General features: G+C 43.2%; 2 protein-coding genes across 2 annotated transcripts in view; both read left to right on the forward strand.

Moving 5' to 3' along the window:
• The window catches only part of LOC119766165 (uncharacterized protein K02A2.6-like), a 159,282-nt gene extending 156,685 nt beyond the window's left edge, over positions 1-2,597 (forward strand). Inside the window, exons 2-3 of the mRNA XM_038250576.1 lie at positions 20-632; positions 671-2,597. Coding sequence (XP_038106504.1) covers positions 20-632; positions 671-2,597 — 2,540 coding nt within the window. The remainder of the gene's footprint in view (positions 1-19; positions 633-670) is intronic.
• A 27-nt stretch (positions 2,598-2,624) lies between these two features.
• On the forward strand, positions 2,625-4,130 carry LOC119766166 (uncharacterized protein K02A2.6-like). Its single transcript, XM_038250577.1, has 2 exons — positions 2,625-3,713; positions 3,792-4,130. The coding sequence occupies exons 1-2, from the start codon at positions 2,625-2,627 to the stop codon at positions 4,128-4,130; spliced, it is 1,428 nt and encodes a 475-aa protein (XP_038106505.1).
• Positions 4,131-11,541: the final 7,411 nt, after the last annotated feature.

Raw genomic sequence — 11,541 nt, forward strand, 5'->3', positions numbered from 1 at the left:
CCTCGACGACCCGCTCGAGTGAGGTTGCTTCTACGGAAGCTCAGCACGCCCGTCCACGAAAAGTACACCAACACGGTTCTTCCCAACCATCCCCGGGATTTCACGCTGGCGCAGACCGTCGCGAAGCTCAAGAAGCTCTTCGGTCGGCAGAAATCCGTTTTCCACGCCCGTTACCAGTGCTTGCAGTACGCCAAGAACGACGCGGATGACTTCACGACCTATGCTGCCACAGTGAACAAACACTGTGAAGCGTTCCAGCTCTCCAAGCTTTCCTCGGACCAGTTCAAAGCGCTCCGGTTCGTCTGTGGACTCCAATCGCCACGGGACGCGGACATACGAGCCCGACTGATCTCCAAGCTTGAAGCCGACGAAACCGCAGCTGTCGAAGCAGCCGCAGCAGGCGCTGCCGCCGGCGACGCTGGCGCAGCAGGCGTTGCTGCCTGCAGCAGGGTGACCCTGGAGAACCTCGTGGAAGAGTGCCACCGTGTGGCCAACCTGAAGCAGGACACGCTGATGGTGGAGAACAAGGATGCACGCAACGTCAACATTGTGTCTCGCAACCAGAAGAAGCCTGCCTCGGGGAAACCAAAACCCCGAAAACGCCCTGTTGGAAGTGCGGGGACAACCACTACGTTCGAGAGTGTCCGTTCGCTTCGCACACCTGTTCCAGATGCAAGCAACAAGGACACAAAGAGGGCTATTGCTCCAGCAACAAGCCCACCACCTCGAAGCAGATGAAGCCCAAGGAGAACGTGAGGTCGAAAGGTATTTTCACGGTCTGCAACATCGGTAGCAAGCGGAAGTTCGTTCCGGTCGAGCTCAACGGCACAGCAGTCAAGCTCCAGCACGACTCGGCGTCCGACATCACCATCATTTCGCAAGAAACATGGACCAGCATCGGACAGCCAGCCGCTCGACCCACCGACGAATCTGCTGTCACGGCTTCCGGAAGCAGCCTCAACCTTCTCGCCGAGTTCCAGACCGAGATCACCATCGGAGGCGTCACCAAGCGTGGACGCATCTTCATCTCGGACAGCGCCGAACTCAACGTCCTCGGCATCGAGACGATGGATCTTTTCGATCTGTGGTCTATTCCGATCAACAACTTGGTCAACGCCGTGCACCAACGCCCCGACCAAGTCATCGAGCAACTCAAGCAGCAGTTTCCGGAGGTGTTCCGAAGCACGCTGGGTAGATGCACCAAAGCGCAGGTGAAGCTGTACCTCAAGCCCGACGCACGTCCAACCTACTGCCCGAAGCGACCAGTGGCGTACGCCGCTCTTCCGAAGGTGGACGCAGAACTGCAGCGGCTCCAGGACAACGGTATCATCTCGCCAGTTCAATTCTCGGACTGGGCAGCTCCGATAGTCGTCGTGCGCAAGGCGGACAACGTCTCCGTCAGGATTTGCGGTGACTACTCGACGGGGCTGAACAACGCGCTTGAATCTGACCGTCACCCGCTGCCTCACCCCGACGACCTCTTCGCGGAACTGGCTGGCGCACACTTCTTCACACATCTCGATTTGTCTGACGCCTACCTGCAGGTCGAGGTCGAAGAGGAATCGCGCAAGCTGCTCATCGTGAAAACGCATCGTGGCCTCTTCCAGTACAATCGACTGCCGCCTGGAGTCAAGCCGGCGCCTGGAGCCTTCCAGCGCATCACCAACAGCATGGTTGCCGGCATTCCTGGAGTCAAGACGTACCTGGACGACATCCTCATCGCTGGCCGCACCAGAGAGGATCACGATCGCAGTCTTCGCGCTGTTCTTGAGCGCGTGCGTGAGTATGGCTTTCACTTACGCATCGAAAAGTGCCGTTTCGCCCTGCCACAGATCAAGTTCCTCGGACACATCGTGGACAAAGACGGCATTCGGCCCGATCCATCCAAGACGGAGGCCATCGCCCAGATGCAGCCGCCGAAGGATGTCCAGCAGCTGAGGTCCTACCTCGGCGCAATCAACTACTACGGACGGTTCGTAAAGCAGATGAAGCAGCTCCGGGCTCCCCTGGACAACCTGCTCAAGAAGGACGCACCCTGGCGCTGGTCCGCAGAATGCCAGAAATCGTTCGAGCAGTTCAAGGCCATCCTGCTTTCCGATCTGCTGCTCACCCACTATGACCCGTCCAAGGAGATCGTTGTCGCAGCAGATGCATCGAAGTACGGCCTAGGCGCCGTCATCATGCACCGATTCCCGTCCGGTCAGGTGAAGGCCATCGCACACGCCTCTCGCTCACTGACGCCGGCGGAGATGAACTACGGACAAGTGGAGAAGGAAGCCCTGGCCCTGGTTTTCGCAGTCACGCGATTCCACAAGATGCTGTACGGACGCCACTTCCTCCTGCAAACCGATCATCAACCGCTGCTCAAGGTATTCGGCTCGAAGAAAGGCATTCCTGTCTACACGGCGAATCGTCTTCAACGCTGGGCCTTGACGTTCCTGCTGTACGACTTCGACATCCAGCACGTTTCGACGACGGCTTTCGGCTACGCTGATTTCCTCTCCCGGCTGATGTCATCCCAAAGCCGGCCAGATGAGGATTACGTGATTGCCGCAGTCTACGTCGAATCCGAAGCCAGAGCCATCCTCGACGACTGAATCAGCAACCTTCCAGTCACTCACAAGATGATCGTGGCTGAGACGCGAAAGGATCCAGTTCTCCAGCAAGTGGTGAGTTTCCTCAACGAAAGTTGGCCAGCGAGCGCCAAGCTGATTGCTGACCCTGACGTCAGAAAGTTCTTCGCTCGGCGCGATGGACTGCAAGTCGTCGACGACTGTGTGATGTTCGGCGATCGGATCGTCGTGCCCCTCAAGTTCCGCAAACGGATCATTCGCCAACTGCATCGCGGACACCCAGGGATGGACCGCATGAAGTCTCTGGCCCGCAGCTACGTTTACTGGCCGAACGTAGCCGACGATGTGGTGCAGTTTGTTCGCCAGTGCAAATCATGCGCTGCTGCAGCGAAATCCCCGACGAAGGCGACCCTCGAGTCGTGGCCTCTCCCGGACAGGCCGTGGCAACGTGTCCACATCGACTACGCTGGACCAGTCGATAGTTACTACTACTTCGTCATCGTGGATGCCTACTCCAAGTGGCCCGAGATCTTCCGCACTCGTGCCATAACCGCAACTGCAACCCTGGACATGCTTCGTGAGACCTGTTCCCGTTACGGCAACCCGGACGTCCTGGTCTCAGACAACGGAACGCAGTTCACCAGCGGGCAGTTCGAGGAGTTTTGCCGTGCGAATGGTGTCACCCATCTCCGCACAGCGCCCTACCACCCGCAGTCAAACGGCCGTGCGGAGCGATTCGTTGAATCACTCAAACGTGGCCTCAAGAAGTTGAGTGAGGGGGAAGGCTCGCCCACACTGGAGCACTTGCAAACGTTCTTGTTAGTGTACCGTTCCACGCCCAATCGGAACACACCGAACATGACGTCTCCAGCTGAAGCATTCCTTGGACGACCGGTGCGCACCACACTGGACCTGCTGAAGAAGCCTGTTCCTGCCACACCGATCGCCGTCAACCACAAGCAGAACGAGCAGTTCAACCGTCGGCATGGAGCCGTCAAGCGCGAGTTCAAGGACGATGACCTGGTCTACGCCGAGTACCACCAGCGCAACACCAAGTCCTGGATTCCTGGCCGTGTCGTCGAACGGAAAGGTTCCATCAACTACATTGTGCAGCTGGACCTGGAAGGAAGACAGAGGATAGTGAGTTCGCACGTCAACCAGTTTCGCCCTCGCTACGATGCTAAAGTTCCTGACCAAGTCCAACAACGTCTACCGTAGGAGATCCTGGTCGAAGAAGCTCGACCGTTGCTGCTAGCTGACCAGGAAGAACCTGAAGCTCCCATCGAGATCGACATTCCTGTTCCGGACAGTCCCGCACCACCGGCCCTGCCTGGAACCGAAGATCCACTGGAAGGTGGATCTGGCACAAACCACTTTGTGCTGCCTGAAGAAGATGCCGTACCCGCCGACAAGCCCGTAACGCCGCCGAAGCCGCCGACACCGATACTTCCTGTTGGTCCACGCCGTCCCGTTCGACCGTCCAGGATTCCACGGTGGCTGAATTTGTACGACATCTCTCAAGGGGGAGATGTAGCAGGCCTTGACCTGCACAGCTGATGCAAGTCAGTTCAATCCCGACTAGCAAACCAGTCGGATGCAAATAAACAGTTTTTCCGCTACAACTAAACTGTCTTTCTGTTGCATAGCAACGTATCTAACACATACAAATGACTCCAGGACGGTCAAAAGCCAAATTAGAAGGTTAAAAGACTTGATCACACATGTACGCTTTCTCATATGGCCCTTTCGCTGACTTAGTTCCCGTCCTTTTCCATCTTCTTCTAAGACACTAGTCAAATCCGGTCATTTCGACAACGGAATTCTCGTTTTTATTCAGATAAGTATTGTTTGCTTTCATTTTGTAGAAGTTACTTTTAATAATTATTGTAAAGGTGGAGTATCTTTACAAAAATGATTTACATTTTGATTTTAGAAATGATACTTTGTGTTCTCTTCTCTTTCACAGGACAGCAATTTCTGGACAACCATCATCAGCGCCGTACCTAGGGGTTGGTGCAGTTGACGACCGCCAAGGGCTCAAGCCCTTTGGGGGACGCCGAAATCGGTGATAGTACTTATTTTTAATGTCAGTTATAACATCCTCATTAGGAATTTAAAAGAGAAAGGGCGCCAAAATATAAAGTATAACTACAAATTACTAGATAATTTCGTTTAGCATAAAATAAAAAAATGATTTAGGGGCGTCAAAATCAATTGTATGAATATTTCTACCGAAGTGTTCTTGAAAATTTACATTTAATGCTAAATTTAATTTGTCATCAAAGAAGGGGCAGGGCGCTGAAGTGGCAGATAGATCAAGGAGTTATAGAAGAGCTTTTCAAAATTAATACAGCGTTAAAGTTTAGACCGTTATACAATGAAGTTTAAGCTAACTTTCCAGACTAAAATATTTTCCAACTGTATGTTTTTTTCACGTTGTTGTCATATTTTGAACTTCTTTAAAATAGAAATTATTTCTAGATTTTTTTTAAGTAGTCCTATAAACCATATTTAGACTTTTTGCTTTTTGAGTGTTTTTCAAAGCGCCTTGAATCAGAGGTATCAAGAAACATCCAAAAAGCTAAAAATGAATATTTGGTTTATAGGATAGAACCTTTAAAAATACTCTAGATTTTAGCATTGAAACACATAATTTTTGTGCATTGAAATTTGCCTACGCTTTTTCGAAATACTAGAGATTTGAAATAGGAAAACTGCTGTAAATTTTCACCAATAAAATCAACAATATCAAAAAATCAAATTATTCGCTCTACAGCATTGCCTTGGCGTTCTCGATTGCGAGATTCCTACTCGAAACTAGGTGTCCGAAGGCTTGATTGTTGAGGCAATTGCAAACCTCTTTTTACACCTTAGCTTCCATCCACCCCGGGATTCGAACTGACGACCTTTGGATTATTAGTCCAACTGCCTACCAGCGACTCCACCGAGGCAGGACCCAGGGAGACGACTCCTACACCTGGACTGAGCTAACGACCTAACCTTTTTTCAGGTTAATCCGGGGCCAACATTCACTTCCCGTCCGACGGAAGGCGTGATCAGACAAATCTCGTCTCGAAAAATGCCACCGGGACCGTCTGGGATCGAACCCAGGCCGACTGGGTGAGAGGCAATCACGCTTACCCCTACACCACGGTCCCAATATATTTTCAAGAAAAAATTTTTTTACAGAACACACAAGCTTCTCTGAATCTCATTCTCTTTTTTTAGCTTAACCGGTGTTGGCAAATTTCTACACACTTAGGGCATCTCCACCGCAGGGACCTAATTGCGTTGCAAAGCTAATTTGGCACCCGCGTCAAGCCCACCGCGGTACTTGTGCGAGAGCTAATTTAGGTTCGAGTTCATCCGTGTTCATCCGAATCTAAACAAAACTCAAGTTAGCTCCGGGATCTACCGGGAGCAAATCGTCTGACGGATGGTTTTTCAAGCAAAACAATGTAATTGGGTCAATTTGAGTTTGTAAACAAAGAGTTTATCCTGCTCACGTCAGTAAATGTTTACATTAGGAGTGATGCTTGATTTTTCGATTTCAATTCTTCGAGTTTGGAGATATTTTCCCTCCCGTGCTGCAAGTTCACGCATGAAAAATGACTTTTGGTAATCTGGCGTGATGCAGTTTTGTTTTTTAGGTTAGATTGGGGCTGTGTTTGATTAATTTTGGACAACGCATTGTCGATCTACTGCCAGACATGCAAGAGACAAGTCATTTGTATTGAGTAAAAAGCAAAATTCAAGCAAAACATTTTAAATAAGCCAATACGGATTTGAAAACAAGCAATCCGAGCAGTTGGGTCCTAAAATGAACCTTAGATTGCTGATATTATTGATTACAGCGATAAAGCTTATTTTTCTGAGTACGACCACAAAGAATTTAAAATGGATTTTTAAATCAATTTTGAAAAATTAACTTCGCGGTCCTTCTTGACAGAAAAGCTCCTACTTGACAGCTCGTTCCAAGGGGACCATAATTAATCCATCGAAAAAATGTTGTCTTGTCAAAAAAAATTGCATTAAAATGAAAAACAGTGATCAGAAATGGTTTTTAATCGTGTTTTTTACCGTTGTATATAAAAATTTACATAGGGCTTTAGTACCCAATTCTGATCTTAAATTCTTAAATTCTTAAATTCTTAAATTCTTAAATTCTTAAATTCTTAAATTCTTAAATTCTTAAATTCTTAAATTCTTAAATTCTTAAATTCTTAAATTCTTAAATTCTTAAATTCTTAAATTCTTAAATTCTTAAATTCTTAAATTCTTAAATTCTTAAATTCTTAAATTCTTAAATTCTTAAATTCTTAAATTCTTAAATTCTTAAATTCTTAAATTCTTATATACTTAAATTCTTGAATTCTTAAATTCTTAAATTCTTAAATTCTTAAATTCTTAAATTCTTAAATTCTTAAATTCTTAAATTCTTAAATTCTTAAATTCTTAAATTCTTAAATTCTTAAATTCTTAAATTCTTAAATTCTTAAATTCTTAAATTCTTAAATTCATAAATTCATAAATTCTTAAATTCTTAAATTCTTAAATTCTTCAATTCTTCAATTCTTCAATTCTTCAATTATTCAATTCTTCAATTCTTCAATTTTTTAATTCTTCAATTCTTCAATGCTTCAATTCTTCAATTCTTCAATTCTTCAATTCTTCAATTTTTCAATTCTTCAATTCTTCAATTCTTCAATTCTTCAATTCTTCAATTCTTCAATTCTTCAATTCTTCAATTCTTCAATTCTTCAATTCTTCAATTCTTCAATTCTTCAATTCTTCAATTCTTCAATTCTTCAATTCTTCAATTCTTCAATTCTTCAATTCTTCAATTCTTCAATTCTTCAATTCTTCAATTCTTCAATTCTTCAATTCTTCAATTCTTCAATTCTTCAATTCTTCAATTCTTCAATTCTTCAATTCTTCAATTCTTCAATTCTTCAATTCTTCAATTCTTCAATTCTTCAATTCTTCAATTCTTCAATTCTTCAATTCTTCAATTCTTCAATTCTTCAATTCTTCAATTCTTCAATTCTTCAATTCTTCAATTCTTCAATTCTTCAATTCTTCAATTCTTCAATTCTTCAATTCTTCAATTCTTCAATTCTTCAATTCTTCAATTCTTCAATTCTTCAATTCTTCAATTCTTCAATTCTTCAATTCTTCAATTCTTCAATTTTCAAATTCCTGATTTTGAATTATTTTTTAAATTTTTGATAAAAATTGTGTTTTTGAATGTTAGAATTTCGGGTTTTTCGTAAATTTGTAAATTTTACTTAACTCGATCCCGTCCGTGTGGATCAATTAGGTTTTACGCCGACTCGATTTTTAGGTTAGAAATTTGACAGTTCGGCTGCACTGTTTACATTTTTTGCACGTGAGTCTAAGTAAAAACGTGTGTGTGTGTGCGCTCGTGACGTCACGCTGTAAAACTTAATTGGACAGCGCAGTGGACTCACAATCCAGAGGTTGCTGATTGGTACTAGCAATAGTGGCCGACAACTATAAAGACAACTTCTTTTTACTCCATTTCGACCAAAATCTATATCTGTCCTTTTAATTTCAAAATTCTGCATTTTGAGGTTTGGCGGGGATTTTAAATATTATTATATCGAATACAAGATTATTAAAAAGGAAAATTCCAATTCTTCGATTTTTTCATGAGAACATATTGCAAACAAGCACCGCGTGAAGAAACGTCAAACGCCACTTTTCGTTTATGCTGCGTACCACTTAAGGTGAAATCGGTGTACATCACTTTGGGCTTCTTCTTCGTTATGTTCTTCTTCCTAGTAATCATTAAAATCATTAGCGTCATCAGCTTAATTTTCTGTTGTTGTTTACCAACAGATTCCAAACAAAAGTCTTTTTGTTTTGTTTAATTTCAAATGTGTCAAATGTCAATATTTACATTCAGGATTAATTTACCTAACAGTGTTTTTTAAATTAAAAATTATTTTTTATGTGTTCAAATGTACTACACATAAAGAATTTAAAAAAAAATAAAATAAACTATACTGTAGGTAATCGTAAAATTTGCAAATAAAAATAGGACCAGGAATCTCAATAATAGATAATAACATGAAGTTTTGAAACCTTTTTGAACTGTTATGTTTGAATTTCCTTTTTTCCATATAATTTGAAGATTCTCCCTGCATAAGCAACTTATTTAGAAAATTATTGATAGAAATGTAATTGTTCCTTCTATACTGAACTATATCTATCATAAATTTGAATGAAAACGTAAAGAAGAAATAAAGAAGCTGAAAATATGAGAATATAAAGTGCTCGATTGAAATGCATGCCGTCTCCTAGACAACTTCGCAGGTAATTCGGAGATTTTTTTTCAGGCGGTTTAGTTTTATCTGAAAAGTGTTATTTTTTCGTCCACTTCGTTCCTGTTTTCCTTTTTCGAATAAAATAACATTTATCTTATTTATACTTTTAAATTCATTTAGTTTATTTGTTGGTGATGACAGTATTTTTATTATTTAATGAGATATTACATCGGATTTTATCTGAAATTTTTTCTTGGAGATCATGCCAGAAAACTTGGCTTCTCCTTGACATCTTTCTGCCGGTACCCAGGCAACTCAACAGGAATTCAATTCGAATCGTTTACGAGTTCCGTTTCAAACGCAACAACCGGTACGTAACGGTTGTTGCGTTTGAAACGGAATTCGTGAACGATTCGAATTGGATTCTGTTTCGAACTTCCGATCGAGTTGGGCGACTTGCGTTGGTGGCCGTTTTGTTGTGTTTCTCAGTGAGTTCCACTCGCTAGGTCAGTTCCTAATATCCGATGGGCAGCACGGCGGACACATTGTAGCCGACCGGTTTTGCGATAGCTGTGCCTTCAAAGAAGCCGTGGTTGCTTTTAATTTCTTCTTGTCCAGGGTGGCCAATTCCTCCGTAAAACCGATGCGCTTTCAACTTCGGATTAGCGGCCGCGGTGCGTTTTTCCGGTGATTGTCGGAGAGAACTTGCCTCAACTTTCTTGATGTCCTGGAGCGGATTCAACGCTTGACGCTTCTCATCTGTCTAATCTCGTCTCCGACTCTTTTGAGTGGGACAGGGAACGGGTGATCCGTAGAATAACCAACACTTGAGCCACGACAGTCGTCAATGATGGATTCGTTCCGGAGCAGCTGCAACAAAAACAAAAAAAAATCAAATAGTGTACTTAAAATAATCCGGCCGTAATCATCCTTACCCGGTCCTTCCCGTATGATCATCCTTGTGAATCGAGTTTTTTTCAGTCTTGCGAGGTCGAGAAAGATGCGAATTGGGCTGCGTGAAGGTCGTTTCTGCGGGCAGTCACCTTCGTAAACTCCTGGGTGCACTCATCCGATTCGGGAACATTTCTTTCCTTTTCTAAACCGTAAAAAACCAAATGGACCACTTTTTCGAGCTCGGAGGAATAATCCGCACTATCGGAGCGGAACCTAGGTCGGAAAGTTCGCCAACAAACTTTTTTTCAAACAAAGCCGCCCGAGTTGTTTTTGACAAAATGACAGATGTCGTTCATCGTGGTTGGTTGCGATTAGCAGTGATGCCGACTCAGTGGAGAATTAAATTGAACCAAGTTTAATGTTAAAGAAATTTGGTCAAGGTGACGCTTAAAAACACATTTTCACTTGCAAAAAACTTTTTTTATTCTTATTGTATATCGGGCTTCTCGAAGAACCTTTTTTATGTAAAAAATTCGGCGATTTTATTTATTTATATACATGTTGTAACTAAATGCTGCTGGCAACACATTTTGCACTCGTCCTCATTCGTCGATGTAAGTTTGGGATGGGCGTGCGCCAAGAAAATTTCTCACACTGACTACGTTTTACATATGACTTTTTCAAACCTTCGTCAAGAAATGATGACTTGCCAACCACAAAAAGTTTTGTAATGCGAAAGAAGGAGACAACAAACTTGATTTCGCTCTACTAACCGGCTCGGGTTCCGAATATTTTTACAAATTGCGGGTAAAATAAAAGTTTTCGCGTTCTTAAAATTATTTTTTCGTGAGGTATTTACCATAAATAGATGTGGGTAGTGATATGTAGTGCATACAGTGAGTGATTATATTAATATTAAAAGAAACAACGCAGCGCCCAAGTTTTCGGAAGAAGCAGAAGAAAATTGATAATAAGAAGCAGCCAGCGAAGCAAAAAAATATGGGCCCTCAAATTTGCTGAGTTTCTGCAAGTTTTAAGCAAATTTGTACATTGAAATATACTTTAATCGATACTTTGTGAATATGGTGTGTTGGAGTATGCTTTTGGTAAAGGTATGTGATCAAAAGTTGATTTTAGAGCATTTATTCTGACCACGGTATTTTTTCAACAGTCAAGTTTAAGGTTAGGAGGTGGATCATTGATAATAATTAAGGCCAAACGACGGCAGCCTTTTCGGCCATTTTTTGTATGTCTTGGAATTTCACCTTAAGAAAAAAAATTTTGTGACCCTTTCCCTGACCGTTTCTTGGGCGTTTTTGCCTTCCTCACCTTACTGAGGAAAGGCTATAAAATCACTCGGAAAATGAACTTCTTAATTCGACCTTGTAGACCCACCTTCACGTATACCTATCGACTCAGAATCATGTTCTGAGCAAATGTCTGTGTGGATGTGTGTAGGTGGGTGGACAAAAAAATTGTCACTCGATTATCTCCGGACTGGATGAACGGATTTTGACCGTAGTGGTCTCATTCGATCCGTCTTGGAATCCCATAGGTCTCTATTTAAAATCAGCAAGTTTAGTTAAGTACTTCAAAAGTTATGCTAAAAAAACGATTTTGGCGTATGTCTGGAAGATTGTAAAAAGGGTGGTTTTTGCAAGAAACCCTATCATGTTATACATTTTCAGAAAAGTATTAAAAAGACCTTTCCAATGAGCCCAAAACATTGAAGATCTGACAACCCTATCAAAAGTTATTAGCGCTTAAGTGTTATTTATACACTT

This window comes from Culex quinquefasciatus, chromosome 2 (genome assembly GCF_015732765.1).
Source record: "Culex quinquefasciatus strain JHB chromosome 2, VPISU_Cqui_1.0_pri_paternal, whole genome shotgun sequence".
Lineage (NCBI taxonomy): Eukaryota > Metazoa > Arthropoda > Insecta > Diptera > Culicidae > Culex > Culex quinquefasciatus.